This window comes from Equus przewalskii, chromosome 6, assembly GCF_037783145.1.
Source record: "Equus przewalskii isolate Varuska chromosome 6, EquPr2, whole genome shotgun sequence".
Taxonomy (NCBI): Eukaryota; Metazoa; Chordata; class Mammalia; order Perissodactyla; family Equidae; genus Equus; species Equus przewalskii.
This window is the reverse complement of record NC_091836.1, coordinates 60,364,540-60,378,703: the sequence shown is the minus strand read 5'-3', so window position 1 is coordinate 60,378,703 and position 14,164 is coordinate 60,364,540. Positions and strand designations below refer to the sequence as shown.

General features: G+C 34.8%; 1 protein-coding gene across 16 annotated transcripts in view; it reads right to left on the bottom strand.

Annotated features, from left to right (window-relative positions):
- Positions 1-14,164, bottom strand: part of DLG2 (discs large MAGUK scaffold protein 2) — a 1,822,408-nt gene that overhangs the window by 1,568,043 nt on the left and 240,201 nt on the right. For all 16 annotated transcript variants that reach the window (XM_070625668.1, XM_070625660.1, XM_070625663.1 and 13 more), the window contains exon 3: positions 7,429-7,574. In XM_070625668.1, coding sequence (XP_070481769.1) covers positions 7,429-7,574 — 146 coding nt within the window. The remainder of the gene's footprint in view (positions 1-7,428; positions 7,575-14,164) is intronic.

The window sequence follows — 14,164 nt, the reverse complement described above, 5'->3', positions numbered from 1 at the left end:
AAGCCCTTTGAGGTAGGTACAATTATTACGCCTGCTTTATTGATTAGGAACCTACAGTTAAAATGGTTGAATAAATTATTCAAGGTCATATAGTTTGTGAGTGGCAGGAATGAGATATATAAAACCTAGATGTGTTCGACTAAAAAGTCAGTGCTTCAGTCACCATCCCCATGGATTCATCCTTAGAAGTCTAGACTCTCAGCTGGAAAATAAGCTCCTTGAGTTCAGGGTCAATGGAAAAATACATATTTTTCAATTTTAGTGTCCTCTAGTTAATGTATCTAGCACAGAGCCAAACAAAATACAGTAGCTCAAACAATAAATATTTAAATAAAAGAATTAATGGATGAGTGAGTCATTCTATCAACTGTCACTTGGACTATGCATTTATTCTAAAAATAAAGCTAGCTCCCATGGGAGATTCAGATGGCCCTAGTTAAAGGTAGAGCTAACTTTAGTATATTTGTTCTTAGGAAAAATTACAATAAGCTAAAATAACATAACTAAACTTATCAACAAATGATTGATAAAATAGGGGAAATATTCTAGGTGCTGGGGCAAAGCAAATAAAGAAAATAGACAAAATCCCTGTCCTCATGAGCTTACATTTCAGTAAGAGGGAAAAGGGACATTTAATTCTTGAGAAAATCTCATTTTAGAGGAAGAACTAAGATAGAGAGGGACTAAGCAATTTCCCCAAAGTCACACAGCCAGTAAGAGATGGAGCCTGGCTTCAAACCCAAATGGTCTGACTATAGAGTGCTTGCTCTTAACAACTAAGCCATAATGTCTCTCTGATAGATGATGACAAATGCTATGAACAAAAACAAAGCAAGGAATGGTAATGGGCAGGTGAGAAGGGTATTTTAAATGAATGGAGTAGGAACCACTGAGAAGATGCCATTAAAGACTTGAAAGAGGTGACTCCCCAACCCCATGCAGATACCTGGAGGAATAGCATTTCAGGCTACGGACAAAGCAAGTACAAAGATTCAAGGCTTCATGTGCTTGAGGGGCAGTGAGGAGGTGAGGGAACCTGGACAGGAGTAAGTGAGGAGTAGAGTGGTGGATTTAGATCAAAGAGGTAAGCGGGGTCACAACTTGTAGGGCTCGATAGGCCATTGTAAGAAATTTAGCTTTTACTTTGAGTGGGAAGACAGTTGGATAGAGAGGGAAGATGTGCAGCATTTTTCACAAGTATCTTTTAAAAACAAACTTTCACAAGGTACAAACTTCCAGCTATAAGATAAATAAGCACTAAGGATGCAACGTACAACATGATGACTATAGTTAATACTGCTGTATGGTATACGTGAAAGTTGTTAGGAGGGCAAATCCTCAGGGTTCTCACAAGGAAAAAAACATGTTTTCTTTTGTTGTTGTTGTTGCTATATGAGATGATGGATGTTAACTAAACTTATTGTGGTAATCATTTCACAATATATGTATGTCAAGTCATTATGCTGTACACCTTGAACTTACACAGTGCTGTATGTCAATTATATCTCAGTAAAACTTGTTGAGACTTCAGCTTCTCTTTATTTTTTCTTGTTTTTTAGAACCTGATTAAGGAATTTCTATATACCACCCTCTTTTCCTCACAGCAAATTTTCCTGTGGGAAGCCAGACATTAGAATTCAATTGCAGGATATCTGCTTCTCTCAAAGCAGCAAATCTTTCTGCAGAAGGACGGAGTGATTTATTAACAATGGGTTTTCTTCGCATGTCCTCTTTACCTTAACCATCCTACATTTGAGTGGCTGTATCAGAAGCCTCCAGAACTTCCAGGGGGAATAAGAACAGAAAGCACAGACACCATATTCTTGTTTTTAAATTCAAAAGCCATAGTCCAGGTCCAAGACTGGAAAGATTTAATAAGAATACATTTCTCCCAAATTTCATATATACAATCCACCTCTCTATGACCAAAAAACTCATGTTAAAGAGCAAGAGAAAAAGTAGAAGAAGAGAAAAAGGAAAGCTTGATAAAAATCACTTCAATTCGCATCCTTCTCCCAACTCTAAGCCTTTAAAGAAGTTCCCTGGCACAAGCAGGGCACAGGAGAATAAAACAGAAACAAGGGTAAAGGAATATCCAGATAGCAGATCCTGAACAGCCTCACAAGATCCTGTTGTACCCAAAGAAGAGTAAAAAGCAGCCAAATGCTCATTTTGCTGCTAGTTTTTACCCATGTAGCCACGAGATACACTGGTGGAGTGTAAAAAAATAAGTAACAAAGCTTTGTGGTTGAAATGAGGAGAATAGTAGATGTGGCAGATGGTAAATATGGACCTTATAGCGAGAGACCAGGTGGAGACACATGCATCTCAGCTGCAAATGCCCACGTTAAGGACTGATGACTCCTGAAGATTAGAAAGGAAATATCCCAAAAGGAACTATCTCATAATGGATGTTGATCGATGACCATAATGCTTCCCCGCATGTCTCCTCCACTAACATCATTCAATCCACTAAGAGTCACTGAGGCATTGTCCTCAACACAGTGATGCAGAATATTACACAGTGTCTCTGCTCTCACTGAGATGCTGTGGAAGAATATATGCACCAGGGAATTGTTTATCTCTGAGAAAAAAGAATGCTGGAGGGAAAATGGGGAAGTGATTAAGCATAAAGCAGAAATGTTTTAAGAAAATCCAGAATTAACTAAAATTATGTTTTCTGCCTCTTGGTAGATTCAAGGCTTAATACCAAGATCATGTTAATTTACAGAAAAATAAAGTTAAAAATTGCACTATTATAGTTCCTTTTTAAGATTACTCTGTGCCAGGCACTGTGCTAAACACTGGGTGTAGAATGGTGCCCCTCCTTGTGGAACCTTCTATTGGGGATAGCAGACATCTCCTTGGCATTAAAATATCATGACAGCTTGCAGCCAGAAGCCATTTAATGCCTGCTTATCTTTAAAATACCTGATCCAATCCTTATTTGCTCCAAAATTTTCATTGTTATGCTACCAGGTTTTGTCTTCACATTGTCAAAATACTGCAAGAGATTGACTTGACTCTACTAAAAAAAAAATAAAGAACACTAAGTTGAATCCCGAATCCATAAAATAAAGTCTTATTATTTCAACCACTAATCTTGACTTTTGCCTCACACTAGAAGACTACAGTTATCAGAGGATACTTCCTTTTGCATTTTTCCTGCATCATCAAAGACTTTTAAAAGCTAATGGATGTCTTAATAAAACCTTTTTAAGAAGAAGTGTACTAGCACATATAAAGCCATTAGAAAGTAATATCCCAGTCACGTGTACATTGCCTTAAGTGTTTTTGAAACTTCTGTTTCCAGAGCCAATGTACCAGTCACATAAGAATATCATTCTTATTACTTTAGAGGCTATTATTCATGACTTCCTTTGCCAGCTTTGATCAACTAAAGTGCACCAGTTTCCTCTCTATTCTAGCCTACATCCTGGGGAGGCCCAGCTAAGAGAACAGAAAAAGAGAAGCAGAATGGGACAGGCAAGGAGCCCTATGGCCAGACTGAAGTTGGTAACTAGAGGATGCTTAGAGGGATTTCTTTCTGGTTCAAAATATGTTCTTGAGCCTACTATGTGAGAAACACTCTTGTGGGTGGCAAGGAATCAGAGATAAGGAAGATTTATAATTGCTGCCCTTAAAGAGCTTACATGTCTTTCCCAGCTGCTTTAAATAAACTCAACTTGTTCAAAGGAGGGGACACAAGATGAGAATTAAAAAGTATAGCAAGCATTTGCACTATATCGTAAGAATCTACCCACATTGTTGTCCTTTATTCTAAGTTTTCCTTGTTATAAACTTCATTTTGGCTCCATTTCTCAACTACTGCTCTTGATTCAGACCATTTTAGCAACAATTTAATTTGAACACACTTTCCAGACTTTGACATTGGAAAGCTGACCCCTGCAGGGCAAGATCCTCTGTTGTCCTGGCCCAGTACACTGAAGTCCCAAATAAGAGACAATTTCCCCTGTGCCCACCTCCATCTACAGAGAGACAGACCAGCCAGGTCTGTCTCTTTGCCTCATATAACTTCATATAAGGAAGAGCAATTAGACTCACTTCAGAAGCACACTGATTGGAGTTAGTGAGCGTTCATGTTCTGATGTTTTGGATATAACTGGTCAATAGTCAAATCACCTTAGGCTGAGGACTTCCTAAACAAGAGATTTTAAGATGTATAGAATAGAGTTAAAAGAAACTCTAAAATTGTATATGGAAAACATTAACTCTGTTTTGCCTATCCTGATTTTGACATTGAAAAATAAATAAGTCTAATATCTATGTGGATTTTTTTCTCATCATTCTTCCTTTTATTGCCGGCATCTGTTTATTAACCAATTGAAAGTCCTGATTTATATGGATTCAATCAAATAATCTTTTAGATAACCACTGAATAAAGAGCCTAAAGTTTTTTTTCTTTTTAAATGACTTATCTAGCTGATATATTTGTTGAAAGGATATTAATCATAAACCAAAGGCATTACATGTATATATCAATTCATGTAAAATCTTTATCCCCAAGAAAATCAACGTAAAGCAAAATTCTATAAATTGAATCATTTAAATATAAAAAAAGCCAATACAAATTGACAACAAAGAGACATACAACAGAAAAATGAGCAAAGAATATGAATAAATTCACAGGAGAGCAGATTAAAATAGCCAACAAAAGTGAGACAGTGCTCAAATTCACTAATAGTCTCAGAACTTGAAATTAAGTTAAAAATAAAGCATCACTAAGCCTATGAAACTGACAAAAAAATTAAGAAGGGCTGCAACACCTATTGCTAGGATGGATGTGAGGTAAAATTATAACAATATGCATTGTCAGTGGAAATGTGAACGGTGAAATCAGTCTGGGAACACAATCAAATTAAAAGTATGCATACCCTGGGAGCCAATAATGCCACCCCTCAATATCTATCCTACAGAGCAAATGCATCATTAAGTTCAGATATATAAGCAATGATCAGATTGCAGCATTAATCATAGTGGCACAAAACCGGAAACAGAAAATTCCGATCAAGAGGGGAATGATGGAGTAAATTATGATATACCCACACTATGAAATTATGCATCCATCAGAAGAACAAATTAAAGCTACACCAGACAACTTGAAGAAACTTTCATATAATATGAATATGTGTTGAGAAACAATTACTTTCCAAAATTCTGTGTGTGTATATATGTGTGTGTATATAGTTTACATATGAACACATACTATATGAATGCAGAAGGATTAAACACATTAAGTCGTTAAGATGGGTTACCTTGTATGTGGGGAGGGTAGAACCGATACAGCATAGGCAGGAAGTGAATGAAAAGGGAGACACCCAAAAATGGAAAAGTTAGAAAAAAAGAACTTCATTTAGAATAAAAAGTATATATCTGATCACTTAAATAAAATTATGTGTAAGACTATGCATTTAGAAATTGACTAAAAATAATTTTTGAAAATTCAAAAAGACCAAAGACCAAAGCAATAAGAACCTAGAAAAAAAATAGAAGAATAGTTAACTAATCTTAGAATGGGGACGGACAAAGCAAAGAAAAAATAAAAGGAAAAAAGGTGGTAGATTTTATCATGTAAAAATTAAAAATATTTTTAAAGTCAAAAAGCACTATAAGAAAAATTAATAGTAATCAACAAAGTATAAATATTGCAACAATTATGATAGAATGGCATATTTCATAAATAAAATGCTCTTTCAAAACAATAAGAATTCTAGCACCACTTAGAAAAATGAACAGAGAGCTTGAATAAATCACAAAAGAAATATAAATAGCCAATAATCATAAGAAAAAAACAGTTTAGTCTCAATGATGAATAAATGATTGCAATTTAAAGCTTTAAGTAACAAATTTTATCTATCAATTTGACAAAATATTTTATATAATTAATGCTACTAAAGCTATAGGCATATATGCCTTTCAAACACTGCTGGTAGCACCTTTCTGCAAAGCAATTTGATAATTTGTATCAAGAGCCTTAAAAATGTCAATATCCTTAGACTCAGTAGTTTCACTTATAAAATCAACCCTGATGAAATAACTGGAAAAGGCACTATGGTTTATATACCATATATAGATATCTGTTATATTATGTAGATATCCATTATAGCACTATTCATAGCAGAAAATTGGAGAAAGCCTAAATATTGAATGGGAAACTGCTTGAGTAAGTTTCAAATGATGGAGTATTATAAATCTATTAAAATATTTTCAAAGAAATATTTAATGATATGAGTAAATACTATTAGTACAGCATTAAATTTAAAAATAATAAAAACACCCTACATGCTTTTGTCCTAATTTTATATACATATATTTGTACAGAAAAAAACACTAAAAAAATCAAAATAATTAGTTTTACGTGTTGAAAGTAAGATTTTTTAATGGTTTTAAGTATTTTATAAACTTCACATAGTTGGTATCTATTAACACATTATTGTCATTGTCAACTTTTTCTTCAAGCAACTAACTAAGGTGATCATTAGACTCAGTATTACCAGTTTCCAAATCATTTCTGAGCAGGACAGAAGGTATATCACAGGCTTCAACCTCAACAATCCAAAGATTCAGCACAGTGCCATTGATTAGCACTAGGATTCCATGCAGCTTCCAAGTCAGCTACACACCCCCAATCTTGATAGATTGTCTGTGTGCCCTACTAGCTGACTTCAAAGTATTGACTGCCACTTAAACATATCACTGATCTACTCCTGCCTCCATCCTAAGCCTCAGGTATGAACCTGAAACATACCTCAACTTGCCTCACTCTTTGGTAACTGTTAATTCTGACAGTAGTCTCCAAAAGTTTTGATTCCATAATCCTATCTGTAAAAACATTTCAACATACAACTCTAATAGCTTTATATCTATTTTCAAGTGTATATATATTATCATTAATGTAGCATATGTTATAAATTACCCAAATATAAAAAAATTGTAAAAACTATGACAAAATAAATATAAATGAGAGTTCTCTCATTTTGTTCCTACATGCCAGTGGATCATTTTATTCATGCCCCAGGATATATGGCCCTGCTACAGAGATCACAGCCTTAAACCACACTCTCCTATCCCACTATCCATCTCCTTCCCCTACTACATCTGGAATTATGTTCTGAAATTCCAGAATGCCTTAGACTTAAGTCAACTCAAACTATAACAATATTCATAAGAGAAGTCACTTGTATAATGTGAAGAATCATATCCTTCCCATGCTCTACTTTATCTTTTGGCAAAAACCTGGATTTTCGTAGAAAAATATTGCATCTAGTGTCATATAACTACATTTCTATTATTATTGTTGCCATTTGTTGATAATAATTACTACTACTGCTACTACTACTACTACTTCTCACTGGTGTAAGTCAGTCATAATATTATTCAGTTCTTTCAGACATTTCAGTAATATACCTCTGCAGACTTTTGAAGGTTATCATGGTATGAAGCAAGAAGGGATGTCTTCTCCCACTTCTGTGCAACTTGATTGGCTTCTTCTATCTTCTGCTCACAACTTTTTTGAGAATTTAGCAATGTTACCTCATAAAATTCTTGAATATCTGTAAAGAAAACATAAGGGAAGAATCAAAATGTCACGTACCACATTATAAATAGCTTATGCATGTGTGTGTATATGGAAAATTTCACTGATTAAAAGAACTGCATAAATACATATGCCAAAGAAAAATAACAAAAATAGAGGAAATCCTGAAAATTGCTTTTTTACCTGCATGAGAATTGTTATAGCAGCTTTATTCATAATTGCAACAACTGGAAACAACCAAGATGTCCTTCAACTGGTGAATTCAAAAACCTATTGCAGTAAATCCATATAATGGAATGCTATCCAGTAACAAAAAGCAATGCACTAGCATGGATGAATCTTAAGTGCATATTGCTAAGTTAAATAAGCCAGTCTGAAAAGGCTACATACTGTATAATTCCACTTATATAATATTCTGGAAAAAAGCAAAACTAAAGACAGAATAAAATGATCAGTGATTACTAGAGGTTCTGTGAGAGGGAAGGAAGACTGAATAGGTAAAGCACAGGGTGATGAAATCTTCTGTAACAATACTGTAATGGTGGATACATAACATGAAGCATTTGTCAAAACCCATAGAACTTTACAGCACAAAGAGTAAACCTAAAGTTATGCAACATTTTTAACACCATTTAGAAGGTCAGAGAATCCCACGATGAAATGCAGACAGTGACAAAGGACTCAAACTATATTACAAACGTACGAAAAACTTCACCGAAGGCATTAGGAGAAAAAAGTGATGACCTAAATAACTTCAAAAATGAGTAGAGACTGTAAAACCAAAGACAAAAAAACTATACAAAAGCATCCTACTCTACACTCTAGTTAGTAAATTTGTTTTTCATGGTGTACAGTTTAACAATTTTGAAACCACTATTCATATATACACAACTGAACAATCAAATGGATGGTGGATGGTGGGAGACAGGTTTCTCACTGTCGGAATAAAAGGTTACAAAAAAGTAAGTGGATGGTTGGGGGGACACGAGAATGATCCTTATGATTTTAGATTAGATTTGGAGACATCATTATAAACTCATGTGTGGCTTAATATAGATACAAATGGATACACACAGAAATATTTACAAATTCAGGTTTTTCCCACTATCCAAAAGTACAGCATTCCTATGAAATCATTCATAAGCCAAAATGGCATAAACTGAAGAAGCAATTACCATTAACTTATATGGGGAAAATTTTTATGCATTCCCAGACCCAAAAAGTAATCTACCAAAATACACTGAGAGAAAGCACAGATGCTCACAAACAGAGTTCAAAGTGATGGTCCCTGGATGCTGAGATGCTAATCGTAGTTCCCAGGGAAGGGCTTAGTGGTGCCACTCTCACTGCCAGAGGTGCACACGGTCTCTCTAATGGCCAACTGGAAAACAAATGCTGAATACTATTTTTGTTTTTTGCCTTTTTTTGTAAAAGTGAAAATCCTCTTCAGATTTCTTTTGGTTAGCAAAAACAGGAACTAATGCAGGTCTTCCATAAAAGACAAGTGACGTAAAGCAAACTTTTGGATAGCGGCGGAAACCTGTAGGTATATACACAAGTTAGTATACACACATAAATTTCCTCGTTCTGTCTGCCGAAAGGACCTAGAAGTAATGAATGAGCACAAGTAGCACCTAGACTTTGGCCTCTTTACAGCAATCTTCACCAAGTGGTAAAGTGTAATAAGAAAGACAGTGGCATCAGGTAAGAACTGGGAGTATCTATATAAACTCCAAATTTTTAAATGAAAGAACAAAAGGAAAGAAGGAAGGGACTGGCCATGTGTTTGTAGATTGTCCCTCGACTAGGATTTTTCTGTTTTTCTCGTGATTAGATTGGGGTTATGAGTGTTCAGGAGGAAGACCACAGAGAGGAAGTGCCATTCTCATCACATGTATAGGTTGCCTGCCATCAACATGACTTTTCATTACTGATGTTAGTCTTGATTACTTGATTTAGGTAGCGTTTTTCAGGTTTTGCCCGGTAACTTTTATTTATTCCTGGTGAGTGTAAATTGCTATAACCACTTTAAAAAACAATCTTATATTATCTTGTAAAATTGAACATTTGTTTCTCCCATAACCCAGCATTTCTACTACTCAGGATACATCCTAGATAAACTCTTGCACATATGCACCAGGAAACACACCAAAATGTTCACAGCAGCACAGATCATCACAGCAAAAAATTAGAAACAATCCAATGTCCATCAAAAGGAAAATGGATTAATTGTGGTGTGTTCTCAAAATGGAATTTATGCAGTAGAGAAATGAACTATAGTATCATGAAATGACATAAATAAATCTTAGAAACATAAAGTTGAGTGAAAAAAAAGAAAATATAAAAATATTTTTGCAAAGTTCAAAAACATGAAGAACTAAACTATATATTTTTAGGCATCCATACATGTATTTGTGAAAAAACAATTAGATCAAAGCAAAGAAGCACATGAAAAGATGAAATTACCTCAGTGGAAAAGGTGGGCAAGAAAATGGGATAAAGGAAGAACACATAAGTAGATATAAATTAACGGTAATGGTCTAGTTCTAGAATTGGGTGGTCATTTCAGAAATGTTTACTTCATTTTTATGCTAAATATATTATATATAATTTATGTATATTCTTTTGTATGTATTAAATATTAAATTTTTCAAATAATAAGAAAAAATTTGTTTCATAAATATTAAGATTTACATAGAAAAGTTACAAATCCTCAAATTTTATGCATAGCTGTAACTTTATTCTGTCACTAGCAACAAAGCAGTTGTGAAATCACGTTTGGAAAATGTGTAAGAACAGAAGGTAAAAGCCACACAGATATAAATCCGTCTCAGAGTTTTAAATACAGTGAGGATTAGTAGGGTATTAATTGAGTTAAAAGCCAAAGGAATAAAAAAAGGTAAAATCCAGAAAATAAGATATGTTTACATTATCTGGTCTCAAGTTTTAATTAAAATAAAAGAATAAATTCTGTATTTTAATTAAAAGAATCTACTCTGTAAAGAATAAATCTGTAAAGATTTCTGCAGCTACATATTTTCCAAAGAATGATGACTTGTAATGAGTAAAACATCTTCTGTAGTCAAATTTCAAGATTATTTTTCTCTGCATCAGATTTAAGGATGTAAACACCATTTCATAAGCAGCAATTTGCAAGTTGCCAAATTTTGAAATATTAGGTGTATAAAGTATCCAGAAAAGGAAACATGTTTATCACATTCATGTTAAGAATTCATACCAACAAGCTATCATTTAAACATCAGGAATAGTGGTGACTTGATCACATTTAGAAAAACCCTATGGACAATATTTTTAAAGTTAAATTTGCAAATCTTAATTAACTGATAAACCCCAAACCTGATGAAATGTTCCAAGTCTATTTCACAATCCTTTGTTCCTGATTCTCACTGCCTAAGCAACTACTAGAGAGGAAGAAGGTAACCTTAATTACGTCAAAGATGACATATTTGAAGATAATTCTGTGACCAACATCACATTTTATTTCTGGTTAGTAAGCATTATTTTTTTTAATGCCAGACATATATCTGTTTGTCACTTTTCAAGCAACTCTTGCAACTCTTTTTGGTATCCTCTTGTTTCCCCACCACCATAAGCACTACCACCACTTTCTGTTCCTTCCTACTGCCAGAGTTCAGGCTCTCACCATCTCTTGCTCACCCTTCTTCCCTTGGCCCAGATGCCCTTTCCCATACAGAAATCCTACTCCTTCAATGCCCAGTCCCAGTATTCTCCCTTTGTGAAAAGACTATTTGAAGTCAGAGATCCAAATATGAAATGTCATTAGCATAGAAAATATTCTAACTAAAACTGAGTTCAACTGAGTAGGACATGTGTGAAAGTAAGAACACCCAAGCAGCTACCATCAAACAAAACAAAACAAAAAAAGGTTTGTGTGGGGAGTTGTTGGGGGTGGGGGAAGGTGGGCAAGGCTGCTTCTTTCCTCCCATTCCCACAAAGTATTGCTCAGATCTGTTTAATAGTTATTTCTCATTCTACTTTATATGATAAGTAGTTGTTCACCTACCTATCCTCAATTCAACATTTCAACTCAGTAAGTAATTTTTAAGTGCCAGGCAAGGCCCTTAGGAAAGCAGACAATGTCAGAGCCAGCCATATATTCTCTACTATCTGGCATTATTCTTTACACTTAGTAAGCACACAATGAATACTTGCTAATTTTAGTTTATTTGCATTCCTTCTCCATTTAAGGATCAAATAGAAAAAAAATCATTGAATAAAGTCAAATCTCTTCACACTCAAGACCACAGGAAAACTTGCATATTTGGATTATGTTTCAACGTGACTTGACTACTTGATTTGATCACAACAGCTAGCTAGCACTTTTTATTTTGCACATTCTTCCCTCAAATGAAAAAGTGTTGCCACTTCTGAGGATATATTCAAAATAAATTCCTCAAATTCTTGAAGGCATACACATTTTAACCTCATAATTGTTTTTTGAAATAGTTTATAAATTACTGTCAAATTTACAGATGAGCATGTCTCAAAGTAATATACACATGATTCTGAATCACCTGGGGATCTTGTTAAAATGCAAATTATGATTAAGGTCTGGAGTGGGACCTGAATCTCTGAATTTCTAACAAGCTCCCAGGTGATGTCAATGGATTCTGAACCACCAACAACTCTGGACCTAAGAAACAGACCTCCAGGATGATAGCCTAAGGCTTCATACTCTCATTTCAAACATCTCTTACTGAGTTGTTAGAATTCTCTTCTTCTTCAGAATGAGGAATGAGGGGAAAAAATCTCAATAGAAGAAGAAATTGTCAAAATAAGAACTCTACCCATTGATTGAAAAATAATAACTACTTAGTAAATATTGTTGACTAACTTGATTCAGATTCAGTTAGCTAGAAATTCAAAAGGAACAATATTTCAGTGTGCTGCCTGTAAGACATTAAAACAGAAAAAATCAACTTTTAGGCGATGTCTGAGACAGTCCCTATTCAGTCCAATCTCTCTCTTTTGTTCTAACCTATACTCCATTAAGATGAGATCTGGCCTTTGTAATGATTATTCTGGCACAGCTAGGTTTTCAATTGTCAAACAGTATGATCAAGAGAATCCATAATAAATAGAATTATATTTTTAAGCACACCATTAAAAACTCATACTCAAACTATTTCATGTTCTTTCAAGCAGAGACAATCTGGCATGACAAACATTTCAAAGATGGTACTATTTCCTCAAAAGACCTTTGGACCCCCTCTTTGAGATATGCCTTCAAGCATCTGAGGAATTTATTTTGCATATCCTCAGAAGTGGTGAATCGTTTTTTCATTTGAGGGAGATTTGATTTTTTGAATGGCCAGAATTCATTGGAAAACTGTGGATATGGTGAGTGATGGAGAAATGGATTTCCTTTTATCTGACTTGAATTAAGGAAATATGACTGTTAAATCATGAGACTTTTTTCTTGTATGACTCACAAATTGCTCTGCAATTATCTCCTTAACCACAGTAAAACAAAAACGTAACCAGAATGTTTAACAAATTTACATACTTTCTTATCTATTAGCTCACAGGTTGGAATAAAAGTGATTGGGGAAAGGCTGTTTTTGCTTCCTCCCATCTCACCCTTCATGTTGCAAGGCACAGTACTGATGGGGACAATTGTAGTTACCTCTCTCCAGGGCCAATGGGAAACCTCCTTGAAGCTTGTGTTGTTTGTTCATTTGTTTTTTTTGTGATTGGCACATACAGCTATAATTCACCAAAGCCATTTAATCCTAAGAATTCACTGAAATCAGCTGAAGATTCTCACCTTAAACCCTCAATAGAGATATGGAAATCTTTGTAAGACACACCTTCTTTTAAAACATATGCCTTTTACTTCTTCTAGCATCCCTTGTTCTCTATAGGCTTCCCTACACATACCAGAAACCTGATTATGAATTCAGCTGAACAGTATAACCCAATTGATCTTGCTATATTTAAAAAGGTTACAAGGTGCTCTCTTAGTATTCCATTAGCCTTTCCTGAACACTTGGTTCTGTTTGGGGAGCCAGATAAATACTCATATCCAATTTCCTCACACTGCATCCAGATTCCATACCTTCTCTTCCACAAAAAAATTATCATCACCCTTGTCCATTTGATTCCAAGACTACTAGACACTGAGGCACAGAGGCAGAATTCCCAAGAAAGGCTTTACAGGATGGTAAGCATCCTAATCTTAGGGTTTCAGCCAAACAAGTTTCTTTACAGATATTACCTGAGACTAGAAGAACGAAGTTGAATACCAAGAGTAGGCTAAAGTGAAATGTAGATGAAAAGAAAATATAAGTTAAATTTTACAGCCAAGAATAGAGAGTGAAAGCAAGGTCAGTGGTAGGTACAAATCAAGTACCAAGTTAGAGAACAAAGGAGGCCAAACCAAAACAGGGATGAGTGTGAAATCCAAGGACTAATACATCATCAAACCCAATAGACACTGAAGAGGCAAGACCAGAGGATGAGAAAATGCTTACATGCAAAAGGTTCAAGCAAATTTCCACAATGTTTTGGCATGATTGGGCTTCTTCTGTGCCTGGACAAAGCACAAACAGAAGGAAAGGAAAG